The sequence below is a fragment of the Echiichthys vipera genome, assembly GCF_963691815.1.
Source record: "Echiichthys vipera genome assembly, chromosome: 1".
NCBI lineage: Eukaryota > Metazoa > Chordata > Actinopteri > Perciformes > Trachinidae > Echiichthys > Echiichthys vipera.
In genome coordinates, this window is record NC_139826.1 from 17952110 (window position 1) to 17970352 (window position 18243).

The window sequence follows — 18243 nt, forward strand, 5'->3', positions numbered from 1 at the left end:
TTGTCCAAACTGGTGGCATGTTAACTCTCATCTACTGTAGGTAACACACTAGCTATGGATAAGTACCTCATACAACCACACTTCGAAAAAGCCAAACTATCTGTTTAACAGCTGCTAGATGGACAATCAGAGCCAGGCTCCAGTTCTAGTGCTTAGCAAAGCTAACATGTTACTAGCTGTAGCTTCATTTTTAAATGAGATATATGAGAGTATAAATCTTCTCATCTAATTCTTGGCAAGAAAGCAAATATGTGCTTTTTTCCCAAAATGTCAAAACTACTGCTTTAAAGTATTAATCTTTCATTTCAATCACTGGTTTGGGAATTTAAAGAAGCTGTTGTCAAAAGGCTGCTTTTCTAACCTAAAGCCTCCTTTCAGTTAAGGTAAGTATCATAACTTTGCTGTATCCACATTTTTAGTGAATATCTATTCAGGCTCTCTGATAATGAGAAAGAATGGATGAAGATCAGAAGCCCCTGAAGAGTGCTCCCATCTTCAAGTGCCTTTTGAGCATGTAGGACGCATGTCTCTTAAAGTTTGACAGTTAGGACCTTCTAAAATAGACTAATGATACTAAAAGGATTTAGAAAATAACTAAATCACTTATATGAAGCACTATAAAGATTTGCCAACATAACTTCAGGCTGGCTGGCATTTAGACGATGAGACAAGAAGAAAGGAAGAAAAATAAAGAAAAAGCAAGGGGTTTTCCCTTGCGGTGTATCAGTCCGACAACGAACATGACAGGGTTGTCAACGGCAACAATGTTGTCATAACCAACAGAGTTGCCGGGCTGTGGCGTGGAGATGGTCAGAGCAGTGTAGAGTGAATTGGAGATAACAGGGAGTGTGACAACTGCATTACAGCTGACGGCTCTGAGATGAGCTCTCAGCAACAGAAAATAAAATAACAAGACGGATAGACAATATAGCACCCTAGGGGGTGGCAAGGAGATAGAAAGACCGAGAGCAAGTCTGAGTGAAAAGCCAAAGGGTAGGTAAAACTCAGAGAAAGAAAGGGCAAGGAAGACAGACACACAGAGAGAGGGGGAAAGAGACAGACAGGGACAAGAGATTCCTGAGCCATACAGAGACAGCGGTGGTGAAAATCTTAAATCTGCTTTAACGCGTGTACATGTCTCTGCACATGCAAGCATTGGTTAGTCTTGTGTTTTGTTTGGTGTGTTTTCAAAGAAACAATCAAAAACTTACAGGTGGCATTTGTGAGTTTGAAGGTGACCGACTTGTCTTCGATGTTGCACACATTGCGGACAGACACCTGGCATGTGTAATCAGCAAAGTCCTTTGGTCTGAGGTTTTTAAGCTTCAGCACCTTGGTCTCACCCTAGATGGGATGAAGCACACACACACGCACTCATGATCAAGCTAAAATATTCAAAAAAATATTTTACCATATAATCATTATGAGACGCTTATAAACATTATTCTAAAAATTAATGACCACATTTCTTTTACAAAACATTACATCAATGAGAAGGTGCTGTCTTTTCTAAACTGGGTTGTAATCTTGTGTAAAAGTAAATTAAATTTTGATGCGTCGCAGTGTGATAAACAGGGTCAAAGACATACTGAAATATACACATGCACACACACACACACACCACATACTGTTTTTGTATATTTGACATGCCCCGATTATCAACTGAAGCATCTCAAATCTTTATATAGAGTAGTATGGATGATGCATCTCAAATAGCTTTCATGAGACCATTAGTAAAATTAAATTGATCTGATATCGGTGCAAAAATAATAGCTAAATCCATCCATCCAACTCTACTCATAATACAATGTCTCTTTCGACTCCAGTAGCCTCTCATGTATACATACACACTCTCTTGGACATAAAGGGAGAGTTACACATATATTTCAAGATCACTGATGACTTTGTGTCTGATACTGTATATCTGCCTGTCTGCTAGGCCAATCATGTCTTAGGCATCCCTGGGAAGAACTCTGCTGTCTAACTAATTGAACTAGGGGGGCACTGCTATGTGGCTGATTGATGCTTTGATAAGTGGAGAAAAAGAGAAAGGTTGTGCTAAAGTATTAAAGTAGCCTTGGGTTGTAGGAGACGGCTGCCTCTCCAGTAGCTCTCCGGTTTTTAGCTATTTTTAGCTCTTTTACCCTATTTTAACCTCTTTCTTTTTAACTTTTAAGAGATTGTGTGTTTTATATATATATATAATGGATATTTCTATAGTTTCTAAGTTTTCTCAATTACTCAAGAGAGGAACTTCTGGCTCTACGCACAAAAGGACGAGCAGGGATACGACACCCCGTCCCGTCGGAGCTAAGGAGGAGATCCAGGGGCTGCAAGGCCGGGGCAAAGCTAAAGGCCGAGCGAGCGGAGAATTGGAGGCAATACAAGCCATGGATTCCCTTCTTAATCATGGGGAATGTGAACTCACTGCCGAAAAAGATCAACTACTGTCCGCGCTGAACAACCAGTGGATCTACCGTGAGAGCAGTTGTTCATCTTTACGGAGACATGGCTTAACCATGTCGTACCGGATGCTAATGTGGACCTGCCTGGATTCACTGCCTTGAGAGCCGATAGAGACACAGAAGCGAGTGGAAAAAGCAAAGGTGGGGGGATTCTTGTATGCTAATGTAAGGGATGCATACAGAGTGACTCCCCTCCCCCCACTGGGGAAGTCTGGTCACAACCTGGTTCACCTACAGCCACTTTATACCCCCCTGGTCCAAAAACAGCCGGTGACAACTTGCACCATCAGGAGGTGGCCCTGGAGATGGAAAGTGCCCTGAGAGACTGTTACAACACCACAGTCTGGGATGTGCTGATCAACCCCCACAGTGACATCACATCATAGTCACATCATAAAGGGAATGACACATTGTCTGACGGAGTGCCTGAACGTCTGTGCAGAAGTGGTCTCTCCTGTCAAGACTGTCCGCTGTTACCCTTATAACAAGCCATGGGTAACGCAGGAAGTTAAGGCTGTCCTCAACAGGAAGAAGGCTGCCTTCAGGAGCAGTGACAGGGAGGCCATGAAGGCAGAACAGCAGGTGAAACACTGTGTGAGAGAAGCTAAGGACAGCTATAGGAGAAAGGTGGAGGAGAAGCTGAGGGAGAACAACATGAGGGAGGTCTGGGAAGGTGTGAGGACCATCACAGGTCACAACACAAAGACCAGAGCTACAGGGGGACAATGCAGAGAGCTGAATGACTCCTTCAACAGTTTAACCAGCCCTTGTTCCCCCGACCCCCATCCCCACTGCAGCCATCTCTCCTTCATCCCTCTACACACCTCCTTCTTTCTGAAACCACAACACCACCCTCCTACTCCCTTCACCTCACATCACCACAGACCAGGTCAGAGGACAGCTGAGGAAGCTCCGGCCCAGGGAAGCATTAGACCCGGATAAAGTGTGTCAGAGACTACTGAAGACCTGCACTGCAGAACAGGGGGAACCACTACAACAGATCTTCCACCTTAGCCTGCAGCTAGGGAGAGTGCCTACTCTTCTGAAGACATCCTGCATCGTTCCGGTTCCAAAGAAGAACCGGCCCAGGTGGCACTCACTTCACACCTGATGAGGACGTTGGAGCAGCTCTTCCTCAGCCTACTCAGACCCCAGGTACAACACGCCCAGCACCACCTGCAGTTTGCGTACCAGCCAGATGTTGGTGTGGAGGATGCCATCCTCTACATGCTGAACCGAGTCCACTCCCATCTGGATAAGGGAAGCGGCACAGCAAGGATTCTCTTCTTAGACCTATCCGGGGCCTTTAATACCATCCAGCCCCTTGTACTTCAGGACAAACTGAACAGGATGGGAATGGACCCCTATCTGGTGGACTGGGTCAGAGACTACCTCACTGACAGGCCACAGTACGTCAGGCTGAAGGACACCATGTCTGACACTGTGGTCAGCAGCACTGGAGCCCCTCAGGGCACAGTGCTGGCCCCTCTTCTCTTCACCCTGTACACCACAGACTTCTGCCACAACCCGGAGCTGTAGAAGTACGCCGATGACACAGCCATCGTGGAATGTATCAGGGACAACAGAGGAGGAGTAACAGAGTATGGTGGAGTATTTTTTCTCTGGGACCACAATATCCACCTACATCTCAACAACTCCAAGACGAAGGAGCTGGTCATTGATTTTGGGAGGTCCAGACCAAGACCGCGACCATTCCTGCTAGAGGGAGCTGAGGTGAAGGCGGTGAAATACCTTGGGCTGTGGCTGGACAATAAACTGGACTGGACAACACACACCAGCTACCTGTACAGGAAGACACAAAGAAGGTTGTACTTCCTGAGGAGACTGCGACAACATCTGCAACAAACTGCTGTGGATGTTTTAGCAGTCTGTGGTCACCAGTGTCCTCTTCTACACTGTGGTGTGCTAGGGGGGCAGCATATCCAAGAAGGACACCTCCAGACTGGATAAACTGATCAGACGGGCCAGCTCTGTGGTCGGCATGAAACTGGACTCGCTGGTGACAGTGGCAGAGAGGACGACACTGGACAAACTGCTGGACATTATGGAGAATGCCAGCCACCCCCTGCACACCGTCATCAGCACCCAGAGGAGCCTGTTCAGTGGAAGTCTGCTCCTGCCCAAGTGTAGGACCAACAGGCTCAAGAACTCCTTTGTCCCTCAGGCCATCATCCTCTACAACTCCTCACTCGGGGGGAGGAGAAAATAAAGAGGACAGAATGAAAGGAGTGGGAGCCACTCACTGTGCAATTAATAATCTACTCATACATACCTATACACTTATCTTCTTTTCTTTGCGCAATAACATAATCCACCACATAAGTGCAATAATTTACTCTTACTGCTAATTTTCTGTCATATACACATACATATTTTATCTTATACATTTCATCTACATTTAACTTATCTGATCTCATTTTCCGTGAATTTTATTTTACCTGTATTCTTACATCAACCTCATATATATTTGACTAAGAGTTTATTGTCTACTGTATATACTGTATACTTTCTGTATATATTTAGCTAAGAGTTTATTAGTTATCCTGTTTTTTATTTTTATACACTCCCTTGTGTTTCTGAAGCTGCTGGACATTCAATTTCCTTTTGGGACATCCGAAAGAGGTCAATAAAGAAAAGTCTAAGTCTAAGTCTAATGCAATTATGTGCTAAAGACACTCTGCTTTGATTAATGTTTGCACTGTACAAACAACAATACAAGATACAGTCTAAGTAAAGTATAGGGAGTGTGCAACTGATTGTTTTCTAGTTGCCTGTAGTCTAACTGATTTCCATGTGGGAGGGGAGTTTGATTTCTCCTAACTGATCACAAGATACTTCCAGTCTGAGACAGCTAACCTTAGCACTATGCTAACTTGAATTGAGGTCAAATAATTAAATAGTCTGGCTCATCTAGAAGTTATAAAATTTTGTTGGACTGAAACAAGTAATTTTGCATTGCGACGTTCTAAAAAACGTATCCACCATTTTACAGTTGCAACAGTAGCGACTGCAGACTCTCTTTGGTAGCAATGGAGTAGACTACAACTTAAGCATGTTTAACTTGGTTGTGTGTGGTCAACAGAAGTTGTGCCGCCCATGGCGCTTACTCTCATAATTCTCTGTACTTTTTGGGAAAATATTTAAGAACTCAGGTGACTCTCTGGTTAACTGTTAGTTTCCCCGTAGTGCTCACTGGCTAGTCTTTGTGTTTCACTGAGAAACTGCAGTATATATATGACTACAGATGTTATTAGCTCCAGATAGCCGGCTCATCAAGCTAATGTTAGCTTCATAAGTTGGCTGACTTGTATTTCATATAACCTTTTAGCTCCCATACACAGACAAGTAAAACCGAGATTAGATTGATGCTTTTAGTATTTTCAAACAATATGTTTCTCTTTTAACATTTTAGGGAGAAAAGGTTTTAGGACGGGGACTTTGATGCATATGGTGAAAGTGACACTATGAAATAGCATGTTTAGTTTGGGTTGATAAACTTCCTCAAATCTAATAAAGAGCAGAGCTACTATTACCCTAACCTAAGTCTAAAAAATAATCCCGGACCAGCTTCACCACACAGCAGTAACAAATTACACAGATAGTGGACGTGTGAACAGGGCTTTTTGTAAAGTAACCATGTCACAAGTCAGGATCACAGCCATAGTTCCTTTACAGTAAATGTAGACCCTTTATGTCAGAGAGAATGAGTTGAAACAAAACAACAAAATAAAGCCATTTAGAGTGAAATTGTTTTTATAAGACAAAGTAAAACTTGAGAGTAAGGGAGGACATAATTCAGTGGGGAGGATTTTTGTGAGTCACATAAAGACAAGAGTGCAATACAGATATTGACGGCAAACAGCTGTGCTGTGTAGTTGTTCATGTACCTGAGTGTAAAGCGGTTCGTAGATGTCCACTCCATTGTCCTTGCTCTGTTCAATGAGCATGTTCCCACGTTTCCAGATGAATCGTGCGGGAGGGTTGGAGTTGACGGTACAGCGCAGGAACACCGTCTTCTCCTGGTAGTAACTGCCACGCACATCGCTGATGGTCTGGTGCACCGTCAGAACAGGTGTGTCAAGGTCTACAAAACACAGCAAAGGAACAAAAAATTAAAGCATGAGGAGTCATGTATTGCTGCAGAGGGAGAATAGGTCTATTGCTTATTATACCCCAGAAGCTTGTTCTTTAAGGCCTTATTGTGCCACACACAAAAATAAACAGCAAGGAAACCACGGGGTACAGTTTCAGAAAAGCACTTTTTTTTAAAGAGTATGCATAGTTTGAATAACCTTCAGTTTATGATGCTGTTGCCTTTTCTGGGCAAAACATTGGCAATATTATGTGTGGCAGGATTGGGATTTGGTAACTGGGACACAAGTGTAAATAAGGGCAAACAAGTGCTGTTTGTTGGCTGAACTGCCTGCCCACACTGACCAAAACTGTCCAAACAGTTGCCCATCGATCATGGCTTCTAACAAGCACAAATGTCCGAGCAATCTGTGCATTTTGCCAGTTTCCCACTCTGGTTGTGACTCTATTTTTATGTACTTCTTCTGTCATTTTTATCTCTTTCCTCCCGCTTGCCTCGTTTCCCTGTGCATTTCCTCCATGGAAGTGTCATCTTTTCTTTTCCTTCGGTGGCTAGGATTTCAGATGCTGTCACGACCATGGAGGCTGCTCTCCCCTGGTTTCTGCCATCTCTCCAAAACTCACTGCCACTTTCACTGCTCATCACCATCCATCCCTCCCTCTCTATCCCCTCCGCCACGCGCTTTGACTGCATGTGTGTGTGTGTGTGTGTGTGTGTGTGTGTGTGTGTGTGTGTGTGTGTGTGTGTGTGTGCGCGCGCGTGTGTGTGTTTGTGTGTGTGTGTGTGTTTGTGTGTGTGTGCGTGGGTAATTCAAATTTTTTGCTGCCGAATTGGAATTTTGCGGACTTTAAACATCATGGAAACAATTTCTCCCAACAGCAGGGTAGCACCCAACCACCCTTTCCTGCCTTTCTTCACCTCTCTCCTTCCTTTTTGTCTCTTATCTGCCCCTGTCCCTCAGTCCCTTTTGTGTCAAACCTGCAACACCATATCAAGAAGAGACGGTGCAAGCTATAGAAAAGAGCTCAGCAACTATGTTCCTTACTTCAGTTGTGAGCATTGCAGAACAACATGTGATGAAGAAAGGAGGGAAGTACTTATATTTGATGTATCCTTGGTTGACACTTTCAAGAGAAACAATGTGTGGATAAGCATTCTCGAATTTTGAGTGCCGTTGAAAAGGGCACAGCTGTCACACAAGGGCTGTGTCACATACACAGGCACTCGCACTTGCATTTGGACCTATATCTAAGTGTGTGCGGCCTCAGCAGCACAGAAAGGGAGGACTTTTATAGTTTGATGGTTAGAGCTCCGAGTAAAGATTGGCACATAAACACAAAGAGGCAACTTGAACTCATTCAGGTGATCTTCATGACTCCAAAAAAAAGAAAACCTCACATTGCATGAAGGCTTTCAATTTCAAATGGGAGGTGAAACAGATTTACCATTTATTAGGATGTGACATAACGATCGTGCATGCTTTGATAATAGGTACAGTTTGCAGAAACTTGGCTGGATGTGACAGAAAAAAGGGTGTTTCAGAATGGGTACGTCACTGAAACTATGATATGAACACTTGCAACTGCAGATGTTGCATCAAATAATCTTCACAATAGTTTAACAACAAAAAAAATCAAAGCAAAATTTGCAGAAGGTTAGGTGACACCTGTGCTAAGAAACTGATCAGACTTTGCAATGACTTCCATTATTACTTTGAAATCCACTGAATTAAACCAATGTCTTTATTCAGTGCTATATGTTTATAAAAAAGATATGTTTTTAGAAAATTGGCTTTCACTGTTAAATAATTTAATGGATTTGTATTTTATTCCTTTAGGTAAAGCCTCAGCTAGCAAGCATCATTGTGTGTGTGTGTGTGTGTGTGTGTGTGTGTGTGTGTGTGTGTGTGTGTGTGTGTGTGTGTGTGTGTGTGTGTGTGTGTGTGTGTGTGTGTGTTTGTGTGTGTGGTGTGTGTGTGTCTCAGAGAGTGAGTGAGAGTGACTATCTGCTGTCATTCTGTCTGTTTTGTGACACTATGAAAGTCGTGAAGGTGGAGAGTGACAGATTGCAAAAGACAGACACAGATACAGACAAGTAAATCCTGAAGCACATCACATAACTATAAATGACCAAACACTGTAGAGTCACTCAGAGGTCCACATTGCATGTTCATATATTGCATAATAGCATGTTAATAGCTAATATTAGGGGACTACAGATGAAATTTAGCGAGGAACTAATTCTGGTACGGCTGAGAGCCATGCATTGTCCCTGTTAAATAAACTAAATATATATATATATATATCTTACCTATACCACCATCAAAAACTAAACTAATTTTATACAAACCTCTCACTGGAATACACAAAAGTGTTCCTGCTGTCTTTATATTCAAAGATCCCTTTACTGAGGTCTTGGAAATAACTATGACAACACATACAGCCTTTTTCACATGAAAATTGTGTTGTTAAAGCTTTTCACAATCCAAGCTCCCAGGGTGAGCCTAACATGACTCAATTTGGGCCCTTAAGTAAATAGAAACACAAGGTGAAATTGCAAGTGTACAGAAACACTATATGAAATTTTAATGAAGCTTCTGATTTCCCCAATGTCCTGCCTTTGCACACAGCTTAGATCACTTGCACACTGTGCCACAGCTTTTAATGTACTTTAATCTAATCCTTAACTTGGACTAATCCATGTAGAGAAAGCACGTAATCAATACATTTGTTAATAATATGTGATAAAAAGGGACACCTTCAATCTCCAGTTCAATAATAGCTACTAACAATTTCTGATTTATGTGTGTCCTCCAAGATAAGCCTTTGCATGTTCGCTCTGGTTTATATCCTGCTTCAAAATCTGTTGATTTGGGGTATTAAGGGGGCAGATTTATCTTTTGATAGAAAAGACAACGTTAAGCTACCTTTCATCCATGCTAAATTATCAGTGACTTAAAATATCCACTGAATGATGTTTGTATTGTATTATTACAGAAATACATGTTTTCTTTCCGACTTCACATTTTGAAATACACAGCTACTTGCTAGCAGGAACTGGGAAGTAGTATTTTCACTCATTACTGATTTCTGTATCGTTTGTATCAACACATTCTCACCCCTAATCAGTCACATACAGCAGCTTGGTATGCTATACTCCTTAGATATCGTTGTTTATTATGCAGGGTAGGGTTACATTTAGGCAACAAAACTACTTGTTTAGGTATAGGGAAAGATTGTGGTTTGGTGTAAAATAAGAAAGTTAGTTAAATACATAATGTAAGTCATATAAGTAAAAGTGTTACATACATTATTTAACTTACATGGTAACATAAGTCGACGATGACTTTTGGTTTCACACGAGACATGAAAGTCCTGTGTTTGTTTGCCCCATCCATCGACCCCAGGCATTTGTACTTTATTGTATAGTTGTTCTGGAGAAACTGGAAGGACCAGGGCTATAAATATCATAACACACTGGATTTAAATCTACAAGGTCAAAGATTGTGTCTTAGTTACCTAGAACAGGTCACTGGATGTTATTTTCAACATACAGAGAGCAAAAAAAGCTGGGAAATTGAAAAACTGCCACTTACTCTGCTGTTGTTTTAGCTCTTTAACAATGACATAATGGCAAACAGTTAAAATCACACTTCATGAATAAATTTGACTTCTGCTTAATTTTTTGATAAAGAAAATAACTAAAAAGCCATGTCTCTAGCATGCTCTGTTATCTGGTTGACACAAATTCATTCAACAGGGGCAATTCAGCAATGTGTTTCATAGAGTCTTGATCAGGAAACCAGATCCAGTTAGACCAGCTGCCTGAATACAATTTATTTTTCATTAGAGGCAAACACTGTCAAGTATTTTACTACTATTTGCTCAGAATATTCTCAGGTCCCAGTTCATCTCAATAAATATTAAAAACTGATCCAGAAACCCTTTGACGTGCCAGCATGTGCTTCAAAATTACCAACTTCTTCACGGTAGCCTATTCCCTGAAGGGTTAGGCAGAGTGCAATTTTGGTCATATATTCCAATAATATTTGCTTTTGAAAATGATGTTTGTTGTTTTGAATCAAATTCCAGGGCACGCTAACTAGCAGAAAGACGCACTCTTGTACAAACTGTGTTTGCTTTTTTCCTACAGAATCATATGATCAGAATTGTGATCAGAATTCCAGTGACTACCCTGCAAGCTAAGACAATAACCCAAGCGTGAGCATGCATGGCAACAACATTTTTTTTTCAGTTTTAACCATCAGACCTTGTAAAGAGTTATCTCATGTATTTTCAAACCAAGTTATGTAATTTATAACCCTGTTCCAAACCTCTCAACCCTGAAAAGTTGATTCAATCATGAGTGGCAATGCAAAAAAAAGAAAAAGAGGCAATGATTTAATTTCACAAAGAGTTACATGTATGCATACTTTCTATTTAAAGACTCCCAGTAAGATATCTGCATGCCATTAGTTCTTCTCAATCACACCTCATAAATTGCTCCGTAAATAACCAGAGTAACCATGGCAATGTTGGAAACAGAGATTTACTCAGAAGCAATCCATCTGGGCAGTCAGGGTTGACCGAGTGTGTTTTTTTAACAAGTTGACCTCTACTGGGTGCTTTCCCCAGCAGGAGGATGCCGTGGACTCCAAATCCTCTTTGATTTCCAATAACATGTCCTGTACTCTAATAGCTCTATCGTAGCAGACGGCCATTAGGGGACCAAAGAGAAGTTGACAGGTTCAATTGAGTGTGAGCATGCAATAAGAAAAAGATGTCGGTTGTGTGTGTGTGTGTGTTTGTGTGTGAGAGAGAGAGAGAGAGAGAGAGAGAGAGAGTGTGTGTGGATGGTTGGGGGAGGGGAGGTGATTGTGTGAGTAAGGGTAGTTATGATTGCTATATTCTGATGATAAGCAGATACAATGTTCACCATGTCCATTGCCTTAACTTAGCACACAAGCATGTTGACATTTGTCAATCAGCACAAAACACAAATTACAGTATAGCTGAGGCTGTGAGAATGGCATTAGTTTTGCAGGTATTTGGTGATTAACCAAAATATTTTATGCATTGGTGTTTTGACCTGATGATGGTGCTGGATAAAAAGTGAGAGGAACCGAAGTTATTGCAAAGTATTCCCATCAACAGGTTTGTAGGATATCATACAAGAAGTACAGTAACGTGCAAACATTTGACATTAGAAAGGGAAGTTTGGGGTCCCCTGCTAAAGGTGCTGCCCCCGTGACCCAACTCCGGATAAGCGGTTGAAGATGAGATGAGATGAGATGATGAGCAAACTTATCTCTGAGCATACTAAATCGGATGTTATTGGATTTTAGTACATCTGATTTAAATTCAAATCAGAAAAGATTCATCATCTATTGTCAGTGATTGACTTGAAGTAAGAACATGTCTATCCAAAGCACCATTTTTTGTTCACTAATACAAGTCATGCATACTTTTATTAACTTGGAGGATAAACAGATATATAACTGTGCAACCACAATATTCCTATAATCAGCATTTGATCACTGATCACTGGTCAAAAACAATTTCCTAAAAAAAACTAAATAAAAAAACAAGAGACAAAAACAAGATAGATAGATTGATCTGCCTTTGGTGACAAGGGACACAAAGGCAGTGTTCTGATGGGTAATTATGAGATAGACATTTGGATGTAACCAAGACTGAACAGTTGAAACGTCCAGAAAACTAAAATCACTTTCTATGGACTACAGGTCCAAACATATTTCAGTCTGCAGTAATAAGTGACCATCACACCAAATGCAGAAAAAAAAATCCAACTCTGACAGAGTCCTTTTTTTCAACTTTGCGCACAAACACACACACACACACACACACACACACACACACATACACAAAACAATTTAAAACAGTCTTATAGGCTATCCACCACACAAACACACACGCACACAGCCACGTGCACATAGAGAACAGCCTGTGCATACAGAGAGGCACAAACAGAAGCAGACTTGCCGTTTGATCCAGCGCGCGTCTCGTCAATTATTCAGCATTCTGCTCATAGACATCGCCTTAAAGAGGACATAAAACATGCATGAGGCCCATATTTGGAAATAACGAGAACATTGCCTCTATTTAAAATGCAATGTTGAGAAGTAAAGATTGATTTAGGCATATTTTTAAGGATAATAGCAAAAAATCACAGCTCTTTTGAATTTTTCAACCTGCTGATCATGGGCCTATGTCTCTCTCACTCCATGGGTGCCTTAGACATTAGCCAAAAACAAATGATGAAAGAGAGATGAAACTGAGATGAGACTTTTCCAGCATAATTTATATCTCTGTATAAAATCGAATTGGATCTACAATAATGATTGGTGCAATGTAATTTGTCTAACTATGCACTTTATAGAAGAAAAAATGTATGCTAAAAACAAATCAATAAATACAATCGTGGTTTATTATATTAAATAAACGCGGAACAATGAGAAAAGAATATAAATAAATTGTGAAAAACAGACTAAAAGACAGAGACATAGAGAATAATGGATAAATTAAGATGAAGGAGAAGGAAAAAAGTAGCCCGAGTACATCGATGTTCAGCCGCCACTTGCTGTTAATTTGTTGTTGTTGATGTTTGACATAGAGCTTATTTTTTCTACTGTAGTCGTTTCTGAAAAAAAAAATCTCAATCTTCAATCAGTTGCTTCATTGTAGAGCTACTGTAAAACTTTCTGAGCACGTCTCTCCCCTTTTGGCTGCAATCATCATTGAATTTCCATGGCAGTTACAAAGAATATAAAGAGCACTGCAGTCCACAGTAGCATCTTGTGTCTCGCCCCTGCATTGTTAAGTTTAACAGCAATGCAGAGGAGCCTGTGTTAAAAGGAATTATGAGTGATACAATGAGTCTTTCTCCAAACTAACACTCTGAACACGCTGAAAAGGGTGCATTTTCGTTGAGCCAGCGCCTTATGTACAAGCCTTAATTATGCTTTTGTCAGCAAAGAGCCTGGGAAATGGTATTAAACATTCATGATGGTGTGACTCTATTATTTTAGGCCCTAAAAAGACTAATTTGGGCACGGTTATTTACCCTCAGCTGCACAGCAGCGTGTTAAGGGACAAAAAAGGGATAGTTAATTCACTCAGCCTCTGGGCTAAAATAACACATACACACAAAAATACGCATGGAAATGTGCATCCTGGTATGCAATAATATGGACACACACCTAGACATGCATATACCTATATACAAGTATGCGCTCAACAACAAAATGCACACACAAACTCCTTAGGGCAAAAATAACACATTAATCTTGGTTCTTTTGCTGCAGCCCCTGAGGGACAAAGAAAAAGAAAGTCCTTTCCATGTCCCTGCAAGTGCCTTCTGAAGTGATCTATGGGGAGCAGAGTGGATAAAGGATGCCCTTCTTACGTCTTCTGTGGTCATATGGATGCCTGGGTCATGGTGTAACAGCTCAGAGCCATGTTTCAATATGTGAGCACTGTTTTGATGTCAGGTTTCAGAAAAGCATCATGATGATGATATGACAAGTCATCTATATCTCCACATTAAAGGTGGAAAAGGTAGCATGCAGTTTCTTTACACTTGGGTCAGTGTGTGTTCTATCTCTCTCTCTCTCTCTCTCTCTCTCTCTCCCTCCCTCCCTCTCTCTCTCTCTCTCTCGCACACACACAGACACGCACACACACACACACACACACACACACACACACACACACACACACACACACACACAGTGTTATAGGCCATTGATGCTCTTAGAATGATCAAATTGCTTGTGTTTTATTGTGTTGTAGTGTGGGGCATACGCTAGGCTCAGGGGCAATCGGCACAATGCCTTCATCAAAACAACTCTAGACCAAAATCTGTGGATTCCTGCTGATACTGAAATTGTATTCTGGTACAACTTCATTTTCATTGGATCCCCTTTACAGGTAACAATGAACAAATAAATAAAAAAAAGCTTGGTAACTCCCAAGATAACAACAGGCTGGAAAACACAGACTGCAGTCTCAGTTAGAATGTTTTATCCATTTTAGTAGTTGGTCTGAAGCACATAATGTAGACAATGTTTTACAAACTGTAAATCTAAATTAAACATTGCATAAATGCTCTAGTATTTTGTGGATGATCTGTGGACGTTTAAACAACCCAAGCAGTCACATTCCCTTCTCCTTCTTCGTGGATATTGAACATACAGTATATAAGACAAAACACCTTCAAAAAGTAATTCTCATTTTTACTCATTAATGCAACTTTACAAAATTACATTCTATTTCTGTTTTTTCTTGCTAGTTAACAGTCATAAGCTGAATGTCACTGCAGTTGTGGAGGTCACTGTAAAGTAGAGGACACTGATACTTAGCTGCTGTTAACTCTCAGGAAGCCAGTTCGTAGGCTTGTAGTGACCACATCCTTTATGGCTAAATGAAACCATCCATTAACTATATCTGTTCAATCCATTATCTCATATTTCACTATGTGAGTTAGTGTCCCAAAGGCATTTATAATGTACACGGTCTTATATTTGCCAGATCTCATATGCAGTTCTGTTTATTGTTATTTATGTATTTATTGTCAGGGACAATGCACGTGCAGTGTAAATTTTCAAGTGTTAGCCAGGAATACTATTTTCAACTGTTGTCCCTTGGCCATGTGTCAAATTAGCCAGGAGGGCTGTTTCTATGAGGGTTATTTAAGTCAAAAGTCAAATGTAAAGCATCAGTTTATAAAGCTACTGGAATTAAACAACCCAAATGGTATTCTTTTGACCCAGATATTAAATTTGAGATGTGAATCAGTGTTTAATTCCATCCAAAGCAGTATTACACGTATGGCGATTGGAAAGTCAGTGATCAGATATCACCTATATAGCTTGTGGATTGGAGTTGTGCTAAACGTGTGGTAATACTGGGTCACAACCTTTGCTATAAATAAAACTCAATGTCCAATACTGTCATTCTCCTATAATTAGTTCTTCAAGACCAAGAGCGATGGTATTACCCAATATATTTACCATTTTATAAGCTGCAGGTCAAAGGTTCAGGGGTACTTAACAGCAGCTTAAAACACATTTGACCAAAATGCCCTCAAGTAAGATGCTGTAAATCCAATATACATTTGAATTTTTAGTCAAAAGGCATAAAGCACTATCAACTTTTTTTTAAGTTATATATTTGCCTTTTATGTTACCCTAAAAAGAAAAAATACAGTAGCTCATGTTAGGGTGGAGGTTATGTTATGCAATATTTGTAACCTGAGTTGTCCCCTAATGAACCGTTAAGGAGAGGGTAAGACGGAAGTCTTTTGCCTGTACTGCTACCACATTAACTATTCATGTGTTTTAAACATAATGGAATTCAACACAGGTCTTTATAACCTACACAATGCTTTATGGGGTCAAAAGTCACAGGAAGGTCTGAGTTTTTCACAGTAACGCAATATTATGAGCTCAGCAGCAGATGCTTTTGTCAAAGAACAATTCAATTTACTTGACAAATACCTGCAAAACACTATATATAAATTGGTGCAATATACAACAACGAAACAATGATATTAAAAGCTATTGAAACACCCATCACAACTCATCACACACACACACACACACACACACACACACACACACACACACACACACACACACACACACACACAAACACACACACAAACACACACACACACAAATATGCCAACATCAGCATTTGTATTGTATCGCTCACACTATGTTGTGTGTCTTTTGGGATGGAGAAAACTACAGTTTATCATAGACTGCATACAATATGGAAACCAATAGGTTTCTGAGGAGCTGGATTATGACTCAAGGTGGGCGTCTCCTGGCCTCGCTAATCCAAAAAACGGGCAAAGAGGAGGTTTTTGGCACTTCTGCATTGGCTTAAATTTTCAGCCCTAGAGTTTGATCATTGCAGGCAATATTTTGTTACGTATCAGTCAACTTCAGTGAACTTCTTGATTTGTTCAAGCCAGGTAAGACCACAATTACAAAAGAGAGAATCTGGGAAGATCAACTGTAAGTGTGTGTGACCTTACAGACAGGACAATGTCCAAACCCTAACCCAAATGTACCAAACCATGAAGGATCTACTCTAAGCCAAAATATGGCTTTTAAGACCATCAGCAGTCCTCCAAGTGTTATTTTAGAAAGTGCCTACAGCCAAACTCTTCACAAAGCTTATTAGGCAACGCTTTGAGAGAGAATAACCCCACCTGTTGTGGCTGTGATGGTTATTGCCTTCTCTCCCGACTGATTTGTGTGACACTCAACACCACAGTGCTGAGGTAGCCCACTTTTAACAAAATTTAACACATTGGGTGTGTGGTAGTGCCCCCATCAATTTTTGTTGGGTTAATTCCTGGTTTAAATCCTGTTTTCTTTACATTTTGTTTATTCCTGCCCTTTTCTGTCCTTCACTCCTTTTTTTCTACAAACAGATTATTTTCTTAGGCTGGGGCAAGGTTTCACAGCACTGTTTTTGCAGTATTATTCACTTGGTTTCATTCACTTTGGACTGAGGTTAAAAGTTTTACTTTATTCTGTCTAATCTTTTGTTTGCACCAAATGATAAAAAACAAAAAAACTTGTCTCTGATTACAGTTTTTTTTGATTGCTTTGACACAGTAGTCGACTCAAAATACACATTCTTCAAAACTGTTAACGCAAAGGCCTAAACCATGGCACCAACGGTCAAAATGACTCATTTTGCCTGCAAAAGGCTCTACCTCCGCCAAAACATTTAAAATATGGACCAAAAGCAAATTTTGCCCTCAAACAACACAACTTGCACACAAGTGCATAAGCGCTTCCAATCAGTCATTAGACAAGGGGCATCAAAATACAACATTCAGCTCTCAATGTGAATCAGTGCCGCATTACTGGTTAGCAGCTTACATATCAGTGCAAAATTTGCTTTCTTGCAAAAAATAGATCCAGAATCATATACAAGTTTTGTGGAGCAGTGTCAAACAGGTGCTTCAGTGATTTCAAACTGGTCAAGAAGTGTCTAAGAGATTGGAACATATATGTTCTGTTTGGTTACCACAGCTAAAGCAGTGGAGTTTGGACTGCTTGAATGACATCTGCATTAACTGATTTGCAAAAGGGTGCGGGAAGTGTGTTAAAACAATGACAATGGGTTAACTCATTTGCAAGAGGTGTCTTTTGCTCTGCTGAGAGAGTGATGATGAAGACTGAGAGGTTACCAGTTTCTTCAACCAGGTCAAAGCAATCAAAAAAAACTGTAAAATAAAAACATGTTAATTTACAGTTTTTTTTGATTGCTTTGACACAGTAGTCGACTCAAAATCAACATTTTTCAAAACTGTTAACGCAAAGGCCTAAACAGTGGCACCAATGGTCAAAATGACTAATTTTGCCTGCAAAAGGCTCTTACTCCACCAAAACATTTAAAATATGGACCAAAAGCAAATTTTGCCGTCAAACAACACAACTTGCAAGTGCATAAGCGCTTCCAATCAGTCATTAGACAAGGGGCATCAAAATACAACATTCAGCTCTCAATGTGAATCAGTTCTGCATTACTGGTCAGCAGCTTACATATCAGTGGCAATTTGCTTTCTTGCAAAAAATAGATCCAGAATCATATACAATGATTTTTCAAATTTTATTGAATG

General features: G+C 40.4%; 1 protein-coding gene across 1 annotated transcript in view; it reads right to left on the bottom strand.

The window, feature by feature from the left end:
* mdga1 (MAM domain containing glycosylphosphatidylinositol anchor 1) overlaps positions 1-18243 on the bottom strand; it is a gene marked incomplete at its 3' end in the record, with an annotated part of 217785 nt that overhangs the window by 82726 nt on the left and 116816 nt on the right. The window contains exons 4-5 of the mRNA XM_083912466.1: positions 6374-6570; positions 1212-1344 (exon numbers count right to left, since the gene is read on the bottom strand). Coding sequence (XP_083768592.1) covers positions 1212-1344; positions 6374-6570 — 330 coding nt within the window. The remainder of the gene's footprint in view (positions 1-1211; positions 1345-6373; positions 6571-18243) is intronic.